This window comes from Osmerus eperlanus, chromosome 14 (genome assembly GCF_963692335.1).
Source record: "Osmerus eperlanus chromosome 14, fOsmEpe2.1, whole genome shotgun sequence".
In the NCBI taxonomy this organism is placed as follows: Eukaryota; Metazoa; Chordata; class Actinopteri; order Osmeriformes; family Osmeridae; genus Osmerus; species Osmerus eperlanus.
The window spans coordinates 10,790,259-10,811,039 of record NC_085031.1 but is presented as its reverse complement, the minus strand read 5'-3'; the positions used below and the strand labels follow the sequence as shown (position 1 = coordinate 10,811,039).

Below are 20,781 nucleotides of genomic sequence, written 5' to 3'. Positions count from 1 at the left end.
ACAAAATATTTTGTCCAATAGCAAAACACTTCTCAGTAATATCCTCTGTGGGGTGCAGTTTCATCTCGGTTAATTTCTCTCTAATGTCTTTCTCTCTTGCTCTAACATTACTTTACAATTTCAGCCTCCGATTTGGTATAGCCTATTGCGATATTTCCATTCTCAGTTGTGACAAATTATTATAGTCAGCCTGCATAGACTTCAGAACGTCCTTACCATATTATCTTTAAATGTAGCCTTCAACTATTCCAGTGTGATCCAATACGTGGTATTGAAGCACTACTCCATATGTATTAATAATTCAATTGTATCAATAATTTAGCATCCTCATTATCGTTTCGGATAGTGACCCACCGAGCCCTCAGCCAGCGCAGTTAATGATACCCAAACTCCGTGTCCCTTGGGACCTCATCATGCGCAAGCTCTCACCGCTAAGCCCAGGGCACATCAGCGCCGCACAACCAGATTTTCTCACTCCCGGTCCTGTCCGTCCCCGGCGGTGTGGATTTCTATGAAGACGGCATTACTCATTGAATCAGATGTAGCCTAACTCAGACTGAAGTTTAAAACCGAAACAAAATGGGTTCAATACATACCAACCTCCTCCTCGCGTTTCTACTCAGCGTTTTGAACAGCTGTTTTTCTATCGACGTTCCCTCCTTCATCCTTCCGTTCACCGACTGCATCCAGAGCCGCGGAAGAGACGGCTTCTATCAGGGAGCGATAGACGTCACCGAGTCCGGTGGACGGTGCATGAACTGGAGCGAGGTGTCCGGATTTAATGAGAGGTACCCGGGTAAAGGAATAGGAGACCACAATCACTGTCGGAACCCGGACGGGAGGATCCGGCCATGGTGTTTCTTTAGAAATAGCCGAGGCAGAGTGGACTGGGGTTACTGCGACTGCAAACAAGGTAAACATTGGCCGGTAGACAAACAGGCAACTGTTGTTTTTCAGTGTTGTGTCAATAGAATTATAGAATTGGCGAGTGTATGTATAAAGAAGAGACACAGAGAGACGGCGATAGAAACAGTGAACTACTGTCAGCCGTCATGTGCGGGTGCGTGTGTTTGAAATTAAAAGTTGACGGATTCCATTGGACAATATTGTAAAAAGTCACCATAACTTCCGTACCGTTGTGTTTCTTTGTCTGAACTATTTTGTGAAGCGCCCAAAGTAGTCAAACACGATTCACACACACACCTTGCACGCTCAAGGGGAGATGCAGAAGGCAAGCCTCGGCACATTTGAGCCTTCAAATTACTGTCTAAGTATTTGCCGGTGGTCGTTTCGGAATAGGAAAACTTTGCTTTGTGACTTAAAGGATGTAGCTATTTTGTAGGCTAGCCTGCAACGTATATTATAATACTCACCCAAACACATAGGCTATATATATTTTTTACAACATCTTAATTTAATCCATGTTTAAATTGTATTCAAAATAGCCGAGCCTAGGCTAGGTACAAATAAATTAGGCTATCACATGGTATTTGTTGAGTTGCTTTATAATTGCATACATTTCAACCAAGCTGTGGTAAAGTAACCTTACATGCTGACCCTGGATGTAGCCTAGTCCGCTCCAGTGCTCTCTTTGCGATGACAGAAACAGTGTGTGTTTGTTGGTGTGTGTGTGTGATGACAGAAATGGGCCGTGTTATTTCCCCTTGGCTTCACGCGGACAGCGCGTGGTATTTTTAGCATTGGTGAGAGCGCGAAGTGGATTTGTCAGCTCCTTAAAAATGAACATAAACACGCATCAAACAAAATAGTTGAAGTTAAAATCCCGTTATTTTTAAGACAACTAAGGAGATAAAATGACCTCCTAGTGTGTGTGTGTGTGTGCGTGTGCGCGTGCCGGTATGATTTAAGACATGACTACCCTGTGCCGGACGTTCCCGTCAGGGCAAGCCTCAAATGCGCTGACGAAACTGAGAGGCATGGATACCCCAACAGTATCTAGTGTGCGCATATGTAACTGTGTGCGTGTTTTGTGTGCAGGCTGTAACGCATTACCACTTTTACTGGTTGGAAAGGATAATTTATGATCATAAAAGTGAGGTATATGGAATAAAAAGCACAAAGCAATCAGGTTATTCCTGTAAACTAGCTCCCAGAAGACTAAAATGTACACACACACACACACACACACACACACACACACACACACACACACACACACACACACACACACACACACAAATCCAGTCACAGTCTGTACCTTTCTGTCTGAGAGCTTACTGAAGGGGCCAGGTCGTAAAATTCACTAATTAATTCACAAATTCTGTTTTTCATATGGACAGATTGATAGGCACATTACTAAATATGATGTGTGTGTCTTCTGTTGTGGAACGTGATGTGTGTGTCGTCTGCAGGACGTGTGTGTTCAGCACTTTATACCACTGCTGCTAATGAAAGTCATTCCCTCTCTTATCTCTCCCTTTCAACACCCCCCCCCCCCCTCCCACACACCTTCCCCTCCACCATCCTCCACTCCCACCAGGGTCAGTGCGTCTGCAGGGCGGACGGTCCAAGCTGGAGGGCAGGGTGGAGGTCTACCTGGGTGGGGTCTGGGGGTCTGTGTGTGGAGACGACTGGGGAGACGAGGACGCTACTGTGGTCTGCAGACAACTGGGGCAGGGGTGAGGAGAGCGCACACATGCACACGCATGCACACACACGCACACACACATACAGGCATACATAGGCATACACAGTAATACTTGAAGTACACATACAGATGCACACAGACAATCTCTTTTTCTAAACTCACAGTCTCAGTCACACACATGACTGCTGCTAGATTGTGCTGGCTCAGACCACTGCTAGCCAGGTGTTTCTACTAATTCGATGAGACATACTGCAGTGAATGATAGTACTGTAGCTGTGGTGTTCAGTCTCTGGAACATAGCTCTGCTCTTCCTGGTCATCGACCATGAATCACATGTTGACCGCTCTGGTCCTCTTGAGCTCCTGAAACTTAATGAGCTGTAAACTTCACTGCTCTTCGTTTCTCCTCACAAACAGTCTTTGTAATCTTCCCCCTTCTAACACTGGCATTCCAAACCCCTCCTCTACCCCCTCCCTAAGGGGTGTTTGAATACCTCCAGTCCTCTGCTATGTACCTCTCTGTGCATACATATACACACACACACATACACACCAACGGTCTTGATTGTGAGATGAGGTCAGGCCAGTGTCAACACTGTGGTTCTCCAGAGACAAGGGGGGCCGTGACCAGATCTTACCCAGAGACAGTGCACCATAACTGGGGTGAAGTCAATGCATGGCCCTTGATTTCCCTGGAGGAGCTCTCATTGACACTCTGACACTGACACCAATGCAGACAAGTGTGCACATGTGGTACACACACGCACACACACATGCTCTAACACACACACACACACACAGAGGCCAGTGTGCTCACAGGAAGCGAAAGGGGGGGCATATGTCAGTCTCGTGTCACAGAGTTCCAGTGATGAGTTTAAACTGTCGGGTTATTGACGCGAAGAGAGTGATCTGCCTGACCCTTGAACAGCCCATTATTGACAGGATATGACCTTGGAATGGCTCAAGGTGACAGCCCGCCACAGCCTCAAAATGGCCACTTTGTCTGCCGAGTCCAGATGTTCTTTTTATTAGCTTTAGCAGTACTCTGTGTTTACGTGCCATCTTTCCATCTCTTCATTTCTTCGCCTCGCCCTCTCTCCTCCCCCACCTCTCCAGGTTCACTGGGCGGGCCCGTACCGCCCCCCTCTCTCGTCTGGGTGTGGCCAGGCTCCACTGGAAGGCGGTCCACTGCGAGGGGGCGGAGTTCGACCTGATGCAGTGTCCCAAGACGGCCTGGAACGGAGGGGAGTGTCCCCAGGCCGCTGCCCTCACCTGCACACCCCCGGAGGGTAGGGTCACTCCGTGTGTGTCTTTGAATTCCATAAAGGGTTAGGGGTTGGGGACAACACCATTTTGAATTGGAGTGAATGTGTTCCTCGCTAGTATAGTAAAACAAATGTCTGTGTACGTGTATACAGCCACACTGCATGCTTGAATGTGATAACTCTGTGATGTGTGTGTGTATGTGTGTGTGTGTGTGTGCCCCAGCTGCGACGGTGGTCCCTGTGCGGTTGGTCGGGGGGCGTTCAGGGTTGGAGGGCAGAGTTGAAGTGTTCCACGGGGGCCAGTGGGGGTCCGTCTGCGATGACCAATGGGACGACAGTGATGCAGAGGTGGTCTGTAGACAGCTGGGGCTGGGGTGAGTATGCACACACACACACACACACATCAACATTCACACCCACAAACTCTCTCAGCACATATTTATAATGCCAATTCACAAAGAGGGAATGATGGGGAAGGAATGACAGGCTAACAGAGAGACAGAGGGAGAGAGAGAGAAACAGAGTGAGGGCAAGAGACAGACAGAGGAGGAGTGATGAGTCAATGTGGGTGTCCTTGCCCTCTTTCCCTCTCGTCAAGTATGTGAAATATTCATGTCGGTTTGAGAGAGAGAAAGAGGGAGGGATTGAGAGAGAGAAATAGAGAGAGAGAAAGGAAAAGATAGAGATGGAGGAGAGAGAGAGAAATAGAGATAAAGGGGAAAGAGAGAGAGAGAGAGAGAGAGAGAGAGAGAGAGAGAGAGAGAGAGAGAGAGAGAGAGAGAGAGAGAGAGAGAGAGAGAGAGAGAGAGAGAGAGAGAGAGACAGAGGGAGAGAAAGGGCAGCGGTCAGTGAAGGAAGTGTGGGGGTCAACTTCTAAACACACCCTTTGTTCCTATTAAGACCAATGTTGCTGAGACGTGCATACTGAACTACACACACCCACTATGGTCTGAGTGTGTGTGTATATGTGTGTGTGTTCGGAAAAAAAGTTTAAAAAAAGGAGTTTGCATCATTGATGAGTACTTGTGAGTACTCTACTGTACTCTATTGTAGTCTGGCTCGGCTTTAATCTACTCTGTTTTAGGCTTCTCTGTTGTCCTGTCCCCTCCTCCTTTTTCAAAGTAAAAAAAATAATGAACAAAAAGTTAATACAAAAAGTTTGGAAAGGTTGAAAAAATGTGTGTGTTCCCAGACATGGAAATATCCCCTCCTTATAAGCTAAAGCAGCTATATTACAGAAAGATCCCCACTCTCCTAACGTGTTACCTCTCCTGTCCTCCTCTACCTCCCGCCCTCCAGGGGCGTGGCGAGGGCATGGGGTCATTTTGGCCAGGGGGTCGGCCGGGTGTGGCTGGACGAGGTGGGCTGCACGGGTAACGAGCTGTCTCTGGAGCAGTGTCCAAAGAACGACTGGGGCGAGCACAACTGTCAGCACAACGAGGACGCCGGCGTGTCCTGCACACCTCTCACTGGTACACACACACACACACACACACACACACACACACACACACACGCTCATACATACACAAACACACACACACAGATACACACACAGACACATGTACAAACACCGTAGCTTGACCCTCCCTCCCTCCGTTCTTCCAGAGGGGACGGTTAGGCTGGTGGGTGGGGAGGGCAGCTATGAGGGCCGTCTGGAGATCTTCTACCGAGGCCAGTGGGGGACAGTGTGTGACGACGGCTGGACGGACTCTAACACACAGGTGGCGTGTCGGCAGCTTGGGTTCAGGTACACACACGCATACACGCTAAAAGAACATGCCTCTCACTGGTCAGATCAAATCCAACGTGTGTGTATGTTCTTCGCAGGTCAGGTGAGACCATCCTTTCAGAGGGAGCTGAGGTCACCCCAGTCCCCAGATTCGGTGTGGGGTCAGGTCCCATTCTATTGGACGATGTGAGCTGTACCGGAAAGGAGCCCAGCCTATCACTGTGCAGCAGGAGGGAGTGGCTACGACATGACTGCACACACCAGGAAGACGTGAAGATATCCTGTAGTCCAGAACGCATCGGACAGGGCATCCCTGCCAGTAAGTCTGTGTGTGTGTGTCTGTGTGTCAACTAGACTATAGCTAATGTTGATAGAATGCTACTGGTGCAAGAGCAGCATCAGTTTAAATGGGTCTTCTGCTGCTCTGAGAGCAGAACTGAACTTTACTCAACAGCCACCCACACAAATTGTCAATACATGGATGTCAGTTTCTCTACCAGTAAGTTCTGTAAAAAATACCTAACCGCTACACATTCAGGCATTCCTACACACAGTTCCAGCACAAAGTAAAGGTTTCGTATTTATGTGAGCACATGGTTGTGTGTGTGTGTACATATTCATACAGCCCATGTGTGGATGTGTGAAACACTTGCTCCGTGAGAGAAGTGTGGGTGTCGTCATGGTGATGTGTCCACCATGGGTGGGTTGTTATGGCGACATCCCGGGACATCTGCAATCCATGTGGGGGTAAAAGACTACGCAGCACATACCCACACACACACACACGCAAACACACACAATTCAACAGTGTGACTGGAATACTGATGGATTGGAGACAAAACCTTTAAGTGCGTGCTCTCCAACCCCCTAGCAGTCCGTTTAAAACACCAGGGGATTAGAGAGGAGAAGAAAAAGACAGGACTTGAGAGAAGAAGAGAAGACAGGATTAGAGAGAGGAGAAGAGGATACTGTAGAGTACCGCTGATTCCCAAAAGCACTGCTTCTATATCCGTATATCTCTCACCACCTTGAAGATCTACGTCTTAACTGGCACATGCCAGTCAAAGATTCACTGGTAGTTTTGTAATATTATATACACTACACTTCATATATTGGAATAGGAAGAAATTAGGAAAAATTACACCTAGAATAGCAGGGATGAATAAAAAAAACAAACAACAAATACTGGAATAAAGATTCCTCATCAAAGTATCAAAGGATTCAAGGGAGGGTAAGCAGATCTGGTCAGCTTCCTGCTCACAGCCAATCAGACTTAATCAGTCGTCAGGGGAGATTAAACGATCCCAGAGAGGCTTGATGAAAGGGGAGGCCAGTCTGCCTGAATTTTATAGGAACAGCTGCCACTCCACTTATCATGCCTGAACAGTCTGTAAAAAAGATGATTTACCCTCTGGTTTGAGACCCCCCCTTCCCCCTCTCTTCCTCCCCCTCAATCGCTCCCTCTATGTACATCAATAGTATTGAGGTTAAGTCATTGCACCAAAGCTACTATAAAAGGGAGTGTGGGACTATTTTCCCATGCGAGACAGGTAGGAAATTCAGGGTCATATATTTCTCGAAAAGAATGGGGAAGATTTTAACAGTCACACCAGTCACTGTCAGACAAGTGCCCACCTCATCTCTAAAGCCCTCAACCCTTAAACAAATCTCACAAGACTTGGATAGGTCTAAAACGTTCAAATGTACCTATGATATTCTGGTTGGAATCATTGACAAGTATCAAGGGGCATGGTTTAAGTTCCAGAGATGGGGAAGGATTTAACAGTCGCACTTTTGACTGAAATAGCTGTTTCATTAGATGGCTTAAGATTGTCTGGCAAGAGTCAGCCACTCCAAGCATGGGACATGATGTCATTGCTAACTAAGGTGTGTGTGTGCGTGTGTATTGCCCCCCATAGCCCCCTCAACATACCACAGACAGATTGGTTTATGTTGCTTTTGGACCAACGGAAAAGCCATGCGGCACCTTGAAGTCCCTCGCTCTCCGTCTCTCTCTCTTGTTTACGCACACACACACTCACACATACACACACAGGGTTCAAGAAAGACTGTTTCAATATCCGGGGTTGTAGAATAACAGCTGAGGTGATTGGTGACATTATAATGATGAAGTACAGTCATTACTGAACAGTGTCATATTAAATTAACACTGTGGGAATGTAGATCACACAAATTGTTTGGACAATCTTTCATCCCCGCCTCTCTCTCTCTCTCTCTCTCTCTCTCTCTCTCTCTCTCTCTCTCTCTCCTCTCTCTCTCTCTCTCTCTCTCTCTCTCTCTCTCTCTCTCTCTCTTCTCTCTCTCTCTCTCTCTCTCTCTCCTCTCTCTCTCTCTCTCTCTCTCTCGCTCGCTCTCCGTCTCTCTCTTTCTCCCTCTCTCTCTCAGCTGATAGTTTGATGTGTGCCTGTGAGCGATGTAAGTGTATTGACTGTGTGTGTGTGTGGAGGCCAGAGAGAGAGCATTGATAATGTTTGTGTTTCTAAACGAGGAGTCTAAATTGGAGTCCTAACGCTGTTTCCTGAGGAGCCAAGATCAAGTAAACATTCCCATACTTCCTCAACTGCTCCTCTACACACATATACACACCCACACACTCGTCACCTCTACACACGCACACACACACACACACACTCCTGACCCATGTCACTTTGGATTCTAAATGGCATGGCCCCGATAAGATCATACAATTATTTACTACCCCCATGTGGAAACAACTGCTCATAAAATACAGACACACTCCCACACACACACACACACACGCACACACACATTAATTGAGTGAATAGTCCTCTTACATATATATTGGGGTTGATGGACAGACAAAGGAACCCAGTGGATAAATGGCACCAAAATCTCTGTTAGTCTTCCAAACACATATGGAAAAGACATTACTACCTGGTTGTGTGCACGTGTGTTTGTGAATGTGTGTGCCAGATAGTTGAGAACCATGATGATAGATCTGCTCAACACAGATCTTGAAACTCTCAGACTGATTTAATTAGCCATCTCTGGACAAATGAGACTTTTCCTGGACTGTGTGTGTGTGTGTGTGTGCATGCAAGCATATACAGTAGGAAGGGAAAAAGTTAGGTTGAAGAATGACCTTTGAATAGCGACTGGGGCTAATTGTTTTTCCTGCTGTTCCCCCCCCCCCCCCCCCACACACACACACGTAGGCGTTGAGTGGGATTCTGTGTATGAAGAGACAGGTGTTTGAGCTACTTCCCCCTGTCTGAAACAGGAACACACTGGTCCCTCACATAGGCCCCTGTACCAGTGGACCATACTCTGGATGTCAGCTCAGCCAATCAAGAACAGCTAAGACTGGGCTTAATCAACATGTACTTGATTTGCTGATATGGGCCTTCTGAAGAGTTAGTATTTGGAGACTGTTACCCAAATATTGTGGGTGTTTCTGTTTCCAGTAAAGTTATAATACTTATCTGAGTTGTTTTCTTCTTTCTGACTTTGTGTGTTTCTGAGCTGAAACAATCTGGTATTGCTCTAACTCTGAGTTTGTGTGTGCATGCTATGTATTTGTGTGTGTGTGTGTGCTGCGTGCGTGCGTGCATTTGTGTGTGTGCTCCAGGTGTACCAGTGAGGCTGGTAGGGGGAGAGAGCCCCAGGGAGGGTCGTGTGGAGCTCTACCTGTCTGGCCAGTGGGGGACGGTGTGTGATGACGGCTGGAACGACCGTGGAGCTGAGGTGGTGTGTCGACAACTCGGCTACAGGTGTGTATCCTGTGTGTGTGCGTGTGTGTGTGTGTGCGAGAGAGAACGAGAGACACGCCCAAGGACACAACGTGTCCTTGGGCAAGGCACTTCCCCCTACTTGCCTCGGGGGAATGTCCCTGTACTTACTGTAAGTCGCTCTGGATAAGAGCGTCTGCTAAATGACTAAATGTAAATGTGAGAGAAAGAATACTCTACATGTCCATTCATACATCCATCTAAACTCTAAAGTCAGGTGGTTGAGCGGTTAGGGAGTCGGGCTAGTAATCTGAAGGTTGCCAGTTCGATTCCCGGCCATGCCAAATGACGTTGTGTCCTTGGGCAAGGCACTTCACCCTACTTGCCTCGGGGAGAATGTCCCTGTACTTACTGTAAGTCGCTCTGGATAAGAGCGTCTGCTAAATGACTAAAATGTAAAAAACATTAAATGTTTACGCACACACACACTCACACATACACACACAGGGTTCAAGAAAGACTGTTTCAATATCCGGGGTTGTAGAATAACAGCTGAGGTGATTGGTGACATTATAATGATGAAGTACAGTCATTACTGAACAGTGTCATATTAAATTAACACTGTGGGAATGTAGATCACACAAATTGTTTGGACAATCTTTCATCCCCGCCTCTCTCTCTCTCTCTCTCTCTCTCTCTCTCTCTCTCTCTCTCTCTCTCTCTCTCTCTCTCTCTCTCTCTCTCTCTCTGTCTGTCTTTGTCTCTCTCTCTCTCTCTCTCTCTCTGTCTTTGTCTCACTCTCTCTCTCTCTCTCTCTATATATATATATATATACACATTGTATATTTCTCTTTCTCTGTGTCTTTCTTGCTCTCAAAGTGTCTCTCCATCTACATCTGTCTTTCTCTTTGTCTCTCTTCACTAAACACCTCATATTGTCTTTATTGAATCTCTCACCCCTAAACATTCCTGCATATCACACAACACACAGATCTGCAGCAACCTTTCAATTGAATTCTCTCTCCCCCAGTTTTACTCTCTTTCTCTCCTCTCCTCGCTCTCTCTTTCTCAGCAGGGGACTCTCATCCTTCTCTCATCCCCCTCTCTCTGACACATGTGTCCAGGATGAAAGACACATCTGGAGTCCATAAATGTGAGAGAGAAAGTGAAAGAGAGGGTGGGAGAAATAGGGAGAGAGGGAGCGTGTTCCAGGCGTGTTAGAACCGTCTTGGGTCATGGCTTCGTCTCGGACAGGGCGCGGTGATAGACCATTACATACATCATGCACCCAGAGGACTGTAGAGGTGATGACACACACTGAGACAGATAGAAACACAGACACACACACACACAGCCCAGGAAGCGCAAGCTCACCCACACTTTGTGTCTGTGTTGATGTGTGTGTCCCTTAGACCTCAACTAATCCCCTTAGACCTCAACTAATCAGTTATGGTACTGATTCAGTAAAATAACCAAAGAAAAGGGTTTCTCGTAGACACACACACACACAACCACACTGAAAGGTTTGGAGGCTAAAACAGTGTAGCGAGTCTTCACGGTCTTCTACCCTAAATGATGCAGAATAGTAGTACACTCAGTAAAGGGAAAGAAAGATACATTTAAAGAGGGAATTGATTTTGTTTGAAAAAGACTGTTAAGCATCAAGATTAATGGACCATTAACTTGGCCAAGACTCAAGTGTAGGAAATAGCATTTTTCTGAACAACAACAAAAGGGCGCCACAAGTTTTCATGTTCCAAGCCAGGGTCTTAGGAGAACCTTCAGTTAACCCAAATCTTCAACAGGGCCAAACTAAATATAGACTTAATGTCTGAAATCAATGAATCACTACCATGGGCAATATCAGCAGCTATTAGATGTTGTTCATTCTTTAAAGAAAAGCTACAAAAAACACTGGTCTCACCAAAAACAACCTATCATAGTTAACTGTCTGTCCAAAGATAAATAATGACTTCCTTGGGTAACTCAAGCAGTAATGTATGAAGCAACTAGATTATCTTTCAGTTTGGAGCTATGGAGGGAATTAAAGCTGTTTCCCTGGAGAAAGATTAGGAGAGTTTTCTGTCGGTCAATGAAAGTTGGAGTTCAGTCTCAAATGACATTGTTAGACCCTGGACACTTCATCTGAACAGAGCGTGGTGTGGCTGGATAGGCCTACGTGTGTTACTGCTGTTGCATTACTTGGGTGTCGTGTTTCACCGTGGAAGTAGACAGTTTAGATGTTTCAATAAGAGAGGGAGGATTTACCTTTGAGAGGCTATGGAGTCATTCACACACACACACACACATACACACACACACACACACACACACACATACACACTCACACATACACACACACACAAACTCACACATGCACACACACACTCACACGTGCATACACGCACGCATACGTGCATGCAAACACAGAAACTCTCACACCTACACAAGATCATACAAGCACACACACACATTGGATGAAGCGAGTCCTTTGCACAGTTCAGAGGTGAGGGTATGATACGGTGTTATCAGATAGAGGTGTCGAGGCCTGATGTGTGTCACAGCCTGGGAATGTCAAATCATAACACCAGCCCTCCTCTCCTGTCATCACCAACTATACACATTGATAACCAGGCTGGCCATGTGTAGATGTGTGTGGATGTATGTGTTTGTGTCGCACTGAGAACATCAACAAGATTAATGATTCATACTAGAGAGTAGAGGATTGTAAATGGCTTCTTAGAGATTGCAGCCCACCTTCTACGGCCAAAAACACAAATTCAAGCTTGCACCTTTTCCCTCTGTGTGTGCGCGCACGTGTGTCTTTGTGTGTGCATGTGTGTATGCGTGTGTGTTGTCCCCAGCGGTGTGGCCAAGGCTCGCGTGATGGCGTATTTCGGCGAGGGGACAGGGCCCATCCACGTGGACAACGTAAAGTGCAGCGGCGAGGAGCTCTCATTGGCCGACTGCCTTAAGCAGACGCCAGGCACACACAACTGTCGCCACAGCGAGGATGCAGGGGTTATTTGTGACTACGGCCAATCACAACCCGGAACCGTGGAGGGCAAAGGTCAGACACCGTCTATCTAAAAACCCAGATCAGCTGCACATTTGCTTATGTGTTATTACACACTTATTGGTTGCCTTGTTTTGACACTGTCCTATCATTTTTTTAGTTCAGGATGCTGCACGCATTTGACAGTATTTGTAAATAGTTTCAGTCATCTATTTAACAAACATGTCCTAATGTTTAATTTTTTCATACAAACGTATTGACTAATATGACAATGATGATTGAAAAAACAGGGTGAGAGGGGCATCATTCAATAGGTGTGTGTGAGTCAGGGAGGGAGTTTAACTGGGAATGTGTGTGTCTGCGTGTGTGTCTCCAGATGGTAAAATGGAGAACTCTGTTATAGCTACACCATGTCTATCACACAGCAGGACAGATGTTGGTCTTTCACAGCTTACATATCTCTATTACACACATACACACAGACACAGCGAAAGATATGTGGGTAGTGGAATTGTGTTTAGACTACTTGTGGTGTCATTGATTGGATCGAGTGAAGAAGCAGTTACCTATTTCAGCATGAAGTCTCTAAACACACACACATACAGGATATACACAGGCATGAAAAGTGATCTCTCATTTATTATTACTATCAATTCAATAATCTAATAACTCTTCAACCTGAGCCCAAAGGTATGGGTTACCCATCACCAACCACCCACCCAGACACACACACACACACACCAACGGTTGTCCTCTGCTGTCTGGTTCAGATCCTGTGGACTTAGTCTGTGGTCTGCGTCTCATACACACTCGCCAACGCAGGATCATTGGAGGAGAGAACTCACTGAGGTAAGAGAGGGAGGGGAGGAGAAAGGGAGAGAGAGAGATAAAGAAAGAGAGGGGTGAGAGGGTGAGAGGGTGAGAGAGACAAACAGAGATGGCAACCTAGAAAGAGGGGGGAGAGAGAAAGAGAGGGAGAGACAGCCAGAGGGTGAGAGAGAGAGAGCGAGAGTGAGGGAATGAGGGACGGAGAGAGGGAGAGAGATGGAGAGGGAGAGAGAGACAGAAAGCGGGAGAGAGAGAGATAGATAAGGAGGAAGGCTGGAGGGGGTGTAAAGAGTAATGTTCAATGGAAGTACTTGTGAAAGAAAGAAAAATAAATGTTGTAGAAGGAAGGAGTGGGCCAGGAAAAACAGTTGGTGGAAGCCCTTGTGTTCACATGCCAATGCACCTCCTCAGAGGTGTGTGAGTGTGTGGTGTTGGAAAGGGAAACTGATTTTCTCCAGTTAGAAAGCTCCACAGACTGGAACTAAACCACAAAGTCAAGGGCAGCCTTCCCACGAGGAGTTTGTGTGTGTGCGTGGGGGGGGGGGTTCATCTGTGTGTGTGTGTATTCTTCTTTGTACGTTGGAATCTGTGTGTGGCCTCATCTGTGTGTGTGGGCGCATCTGTTTGTGTGCATGTGTGTGTTTGGACAGTGATGTGTGTATCCTTTGCATGGCAGCAGAAGGAGTTGTCCTTTTACAGTTACTATTGTGTGTTTATCAATCCCCATCAATCCTATTGGTTTATTTGGATGCAGCCTTCAGTTAGTTATACATAAAACATATGTGTTTAAGTAGATTTGAGTGGACTGAGTTGATGTGTTTGTGTGTGTAACTGCATGTGTGTGTCTGTAATTGTGTTTTCCGACTGTGTGTGGGTGGGTGTCTCTGTGACTGTGTATTTGCTAACTGTACCTGTGTGTGTGTGTGTGTGTGTGTAGGGGCGGCTGGCCCTGGCAGGCAGCAGTGCGTTTGCGGGGGTCTCGGGGAGACGGCAGGCTGGTGTGTGGAGCCACACTCATCAGCTCCTGCTGGGTCCTAACCTCAGCACACTGCTTCAAGAGGTGAGAGGCTCCTACACACACACACACACACAGTCACACACACACAGTCACACACACACACACACACAGTCACACACACACACGCACGCACCCAGTCACATACATACACATTCACACGCAGTCACCGACACACAGTTACACACACATACAGCCACATACACACACACGCACACATACAGCTACACGCACACACCATCGCACATATACACACACTCATTCTCTTTTTCTCTCACACACACACACACCGTTCTACTCCAGCAAACCCAGTCCTGTTCTACTCCTCAGCCACCCAGCTGTACTCTCCAACCCACAGGATGAAATCTCTCAAACGCTTTGATTAAGTCTACTTGTCGGACCAATCAGTTCCAATGCAGTCACTCAAGCATAGCTATTTTCTACACATTGTCTGACCCTGAGCTTAACCCTGGCATAACCACAATAAATAAATATTTGCTGATTTTGTGAGAGCGGAAGGGGGAGTGGAGGAGATAGAGAGAAAGAGAGAGAGAGACTGTTTCGTCTCAGTCACTCCGTCCAGTCTGTACTCCACATAGGCGCCACTGTCTACACATTAATCACCTCCACTATGAGTTTGGCTGAGCCAAAACAGACCTGTGTGGGGTTGACATTCTTTTTTTTACCTGCTGGATACAAACACACACTCCCACACAAACACACCCTGGTAAAGGTGTGTGTGACGGAGTGTGTTTTGAGTATGATGAATACCTTCAGGGTTGTCTCTGCGGTCGTTATCTACAGTAGGGTCCAATGTTTGGATATGCTATGAAAACCAGAACACCTTGTGGTCCATTGTTGAGATCATATTACAGCACACTCGCTCACACACACACACACACACACACACACACACACACACACACACACACACACACACACACACACACACACACACAGCCCATTCCTATGTGCTAATTGCTTGTGATCCATCTCAGTGTTTCCACATTGAGCCCAACTAGACGGGAAATTGGCATTTCCCAAACACATTCCCAGTGTCGCTCCATAAACTGTTCCAGAGCCCAGGTTCTACCTCTAGGCATCTCTGAGATGGAAAACTGTCTGCTGGAGGATCTCAGACTAAACACACACACCACAGTAAAAAGAAGAACCTGAAATTATAGTGCATGATGACAGCGACATTGATTTCCTGTATCACTCTCAGCATTACATTTGTAGCAGAGATATGCTGGCATATGGATGCATCTGAATAGAACAGATCACTGGCCCAGTCCCACACACATTACACACGTGTGCACGCCCTCTCACACACACACTGGTCCTGGCGGCCCGCTAGTCACACAGCTACTACTGTTAGGAAAAGTCATTTGGACCCTGTAAGCCAAAACACACAGACTAAGTTAAGGACTTCCGAGTTTGAAGAGTGTCACCTTTCATTCAGGTGGACACAAATAGAGGCATGACACACACACAAACACACACACTCCTAAAGATATCCTGAAGGCCAGAAGCACCTAATACCAATCTAAGACCATGGACTCAGATTTGAACCTTAATATGAATAATTAGCTGAATATTGCTGAATATAAGACCTTGTCCCAGACCAGATGTTGAAATCCTATACATATACATTATAGTAATATATGTATGTACAATATTGTGGTTCTAACTAAATCTAACCTCACAATAGGTGTGTTAAGTGCCCCTACAGAGACATGCAATGACATCAAAACAAACCTAGATATGCCATTCTAGATCCTAAAGAGTGAAGAAAGTGTGTGTGAGAGAGACACACACACACACACACACACACACACAGAGAGACAGAGAGAGGGATGGTAGTCATGTGTGAGAATGAGAAAGGCCCCAGTAAAGTCTTAGTGTGGATTGTATGCCTAGTTGTGTGAGCAGATCAGGTGAATGTGTGTGTGAGTGTGTAGATCTACTGAACGTCTTTCACCTGGCGTGTTGGTATCGGTCCCAGGACGGGGTCGTTTTCCGGAAAGATCGTTGATGCCATAACCTGACACAGGGGCTTGGCTCGGCAGAAAGACCTGGTCTTCTGCTCCTCTCTTCTCGACCCCTCGCTCCCTCGTTCCCTCGCTCCCTCGCTCCCTCGCTCCTCCTCCAGCCTGCACTGACGGTCCAGGCCCCTGACCAGATAGGAAAGGTCACATGAATACAGACACGCACACTATCAAGAATACATTGTCAGCGATCGATAGACAGGAAGTGCTGACTGAGAGGAAAGCGTAGAGAGAGAGAGATAGAGAAGAGGAGTGGAGAAGGGAAGGGAGAGAGCAACGCCAGTGAAAGAAGAGAAGAGAGGAAGGGAGGGAGGGGACAGGGAGAGAGGAGAGATGGATGACTGTGTCAGGGGTGATTGAGAACCCCGGGACTCTACACGTCGTCGATTGAGAACTCATGTCCAACCTTGCGTGTCGTCCAGTACACTGCGTGTTACATTTGTGTGCGAGTTCGTTTAGCATGTGCCCGTGTGTGTTTGCTAAAGGGAACATGCCTCTGGTGAATATCTGTCATGGTAGGATCTTGGTTATGGTGTGTGTAGAAATCATCAGAGCTATTAGGGGCACATGCAAACACACACGCACGCACACACACACAATCCTTCTCTGTCACACACTCTCCATCATTGCTCCATCTCTCTCTCTCTCTCTCTCTCTCTCTCTCTCTCTCTCTCTCTCTCTCTCTCTCTCTCTCTCTCTCTCTCTCTCTCTCTCTCTCTCTCTCTCTCTCTCTCTCTCTCTCTCTCTCTCTCTCTCTCTCTCTCTCTCTCTCTCTCTCTCTCTCTCTCTCTCTCTCTCTCTCTCTCTCTCTCTCTCTCTCTCACACACACACACACACAGTGACTCTCTCTCTCTCTCTCTCTCTCTCTCTCTCAGGTATGGTAACAGCACCAAGCTGTACAAGGTGAGGCTGGGGGACTACCACTCTCTCGTCCCGGAGGAGCATGAGGAGGAGTACGGCGTGGACGCCATCCTGCCGCACCCCAGCTACTCGGCCCACGGCAACGACCATGACCTGGCCTTGGTCCGGCTGGCGCCGGGGGCGGGGCAGAGGGGCCAGAGCCGGTGCGTGGCGTTCAGCCCCCACGTGCTGCCGGCCTGCCTGCCACTGAGGAAGGAGCGCGTGCTGAAGCAGGCCAGCAACTGTCACATCACTGGCTGGGGGGACACAGGTGAGCAGGGGGGTGGGGGGGGTGTGTGAACGTATGTGTGTGAACGTGTGAATGTGTGGGATAGGGTGGTATGGGTGTGTGTGTTTGTGAGAGTATGTGTGTGTGTGAGTGAGTGAGTGAGTGACTGAGTGTGTGTGTGTGTGTGTGAAAATGTGGGATGTTATGGTTTGCTTGTGTGTGTGTGAATATATGGGATGTGGTGTGTGTGTGAGAATGTGTAAAGATCTGCTCTTCAGAAACAAACACACCACAAAGGCATGATGGACCACAGCCCTCCGCTAATGATCATGTTTGACTTTAAATATACACTCTGAAACACACACACACGTCACCACATCTGCGCTTGGGGAAACACATTACTGTACTTGTACACATCTGTACATGATCTATGAGGTCACTTCTGATGTCATTAGTAACACCAGCTTTCAAACCCCGCACCACACTCGCACAAACACACCATGACAACATCACACACACTCTCCAATTAAGGTTTTCTTTACCAATATGTTTGTGTTTTGTATGTGTTTGTCTATTTTTGTGTGTGGCTCCATTTTGGGCAAATGTGAAAGGGTAACTGTACTGTAAGTGGGTGTAAGTATGTGTGTGTGGGGTTATTTAGAGAGTGTGATGACTAAGGGTGTGTGGCCTGTTTGGCAAGGAAGGGATGGGTACATCCTACAGCTGTGAGGATCATATCATATTATGTTGGTGGGCTGCCAACACGCCCACCCCCACACACACATACACACACTAGACATACACACACATCATATCTCACTGGTTAAACTTTCCATGAAAATGGGCCATTACACTTGCAGTCACACTACACAGCAGAAATAGAAAAGGGAGTGCACTTAAGAAGGCAAATCTGTGGCGGAATGTACATTTTCCTTTTCTCTCTCCCTTCCCCTCCTCTCTCTCTTACCCCACCCCCTCTTTCTTGCCCCCCTCTCTTGTCTCTCTTACTCCATCTTCTCCCCTCTCACTTTAACCCCACCCTCTCTCTCTCTTGTCCCACCCTCTCTCTCCCTCAGGTCGTTCGTACTCTAAGACCCTCCAGCAGGCCCCCCTTTCCCTCCTACCCCGTCGCCATTGCCAGCAGCGTTACCACGGCGCCTTCACCAGCCGCATGCTCTGCGCCGGCAACGCCGACCAATCAGAGCGCCGCGTGGACAGTTGCCGCGGTGACAGCGGTGGCCCGCTGGTTTGCGAGCGTCCCGGAGGGGGGTGGGTGGTCTACGGGGTCACATCCTGGGGTCACGCATGTCGGATGCAACATTCTCCGGGGGTCTACACCAAAGTCTCTACCTTCACGTCATGGATACGAAAGGTGATTGGACAAGATGGGGGCAAGGAGAGAGGGTAGCCAATGGGAGATGCTGATGGAGTGATTAAGAGATGGGACGATTGTAAAGAACGTTTCACTTGATGTCAGCCAACATATATGATAAAAGAGATACCGTTCAATCACAGCAGGACTTAAGTGGGATGTTGCATTTTGATTGGCTGATGAAACGACTAACAATGGGGAATGACTTATGGGACGAGGGATTTTTTGTGTGGGTTTAGCACAAACCTCCTTCTCGTACTGTCTACACAGCTTATCTAATTAGCACTTCAGAGTATTTAGGCAGTTACGCATAACTCAGTTTGTATTGACTAATTCAATTGATCAGGGCTGAGCGTGTTTTGAATACAAAGAGCTCAGGAGGAAAAGCTTTGTATGTCTCAACCAACTTCTTAGGTCGATCTGGTTGTAACCTGAAGCTGTCTGAGAGTTCAGCTAAGGAAAACTTTGAACGGCATGACAGGGACGACCAAGGACAATGTCACACACTCACATGCACACGCACAAACATACTTTAAATAGTCAGAAAAGCAGAAAAGCAGTCACAAACGTGCTGGTGTACATGGTGTGACAACTTCAAAACAAGTTAACACTTGACAAAAGTTTCAGACTTGCACTAAACAAAACCATTTTTGAGATAAACATCATAGCTTAGCTGTCCTAGCTATTTAGCATTTCATTATTTAGTCCTTCGGTAAGAATGTCTTAACCTTTGTATGATCCTCCTTGTGTTATTTATACCTGCATAGTACAATGTAATTTTGTAAAGGTTTGACAGTGAACATGTCTAGAATACATGACTGCTTCCAGCAGCATCAGACACTGCTGCAGTGTTACAAGGGTGCTAAGGACCCCTTGTTTGAAGAATAGTACATGAATACACACGTGAGTTACGCATGTTTCTGTCAACTAATAATGTAGAGATCCTAATTCCTACTTGAGTATGATTGTGCTTTTGACGGGGAAGGCGATATGACAAGTTTGTCATATCGCAGTGTCAGTAGACACTCAGCTACCTTCTATTTATCCGTTTACAGGAAATAAAGGAAATTACTGAATGCTGAACTAGGATATTGTGAAAATGTCTGGTTTATTGTCATGTGTTTATACTTAAAAAAAGTTATTCAAAACATGACTATCTTAACTGACCCCCATCTCTTTGAAATCAACCTTGCTGCTCTAACACTAAAATGACTAACTGCTTATGGTAGAATGTCTGGGTAGAGCAGAGGTAAAGGTGTAAGGGCAAAGCCGACCCTGAGGAAATGCTTCAAATAACTATTTTCCTAAAGTGGTAGTATGTGTGTATATCTGTTTGTGTTTGTGTGTGTAAGATAGTGAGAGTGTGTGTGTGTGTGTGTATATGTGTGTTCAGTTTCTGAGACAGTGTTCTGTCTTTCCCACGCATCTTGGAGGTAAATACCTAATGTTAGTTAGAATATCAGTAGTCCCAGATCTAAAATTTAACACTAGCTTGTCAAACAATGTCTACAGGAATTGTAGACCTCTCTACCTCTCCATCTCTCTCTATCTTTCTCTCTCTCACACATACATAAACACGCAGAACACTTAGCAGAGGGGTGTCAAACAATTCTAGGAGGAATGGCAACCATCTTCTTTGTTGTCTCTGTTTGCTGAACAGGCAGTTTATGTTGACGTAGCAGGCAGGTTAAGCGCTGTGGTCAGGACATGTACTATGTACACACAAGCACAGAACATAACAGTTGTATTGAGCATCACAGTGAGACAAAATGCTAAGTAGAATCGAAAAAATATGTAAAATGTAGCTCCATAATACTTTGGTGAGGACAATGTCATATAACTATAACATAACAAGTGACAATGGAAAAAAATATTGCTAACGGTATTTTGTTGTCTCTTGCAATGACAATAAAGTTGAAAAGATTGATTGGATGTACTTCACAGATACAACATTATACTGGAGATGATTAACCCTTGTGTTATCTTCGGGTCATTCTGACCCATCAGTCATTGTGACCCACCTTCGTATTGCGACAGATTTACCGCATACAAAGACAA

General features: G+C 46.5%; 1 protein-coding gene across 1 annotated transcript; it reads left to right on the top strand.

Annotated features, from left to right (window-relative positions):
- Positions 1-49: 49 nt before the first annotated feature.
- prss12 (serine protease 12) lies at positions 50-20,674 on the top strand. Its single transcript, XM_062477757.1, has 13 exons — positions 50-913; positions 2,501-2,639; positions 3,724-3,896; positions 4,096-4,246; positions 5,172-5,344; positions 5,481-5,622; positions 5,703-5,923; positions 9,215-9,356; positions 12,179-12,384; positions 13,101-13,179; positions 14,096-14,218; positions 17,098-17,393; positions 18,428-20,674. The coding sequence occupies exons 1-13, from the start codon at positions 580-582 to the stop codon at positions 18,757-18,759; spliced, it is 2,511 nt and encodes an 836-aa protein (XP_062333741.1). The 5' UTR covers positions 50-579; the 3' UTR covers positions 18,760-20,674.
- The last annotated feature ends 107 nt before the right edge of the window (positions 20,675-20,781 follow it).

Excerpts from the sequence above, each read along its gene's own strand:
- prss12 (XM_062477757.1), top strand. The coding sequence starts at position 580 with ATGGGTTCAATACATACCAACCTCCTCCTCGCGTTTCTACTCAGCGTT. Across the intron at positions 914-2,500 it reads TTACTGCGACTGCAAACAAG|GGTCAGTGCGTCTGCAGGGC; the intron begins GTAAACATTGGC and ends CACTCCCACCAG. Across the intron at positions 13,180-14,095 it reads GGAGGAGAGAACTCACTGAG|GGGCGGCTGGCCCTGGCAGG; the intron begins GTAAGAGAGGGA and ends GTGTGTGTGTAG.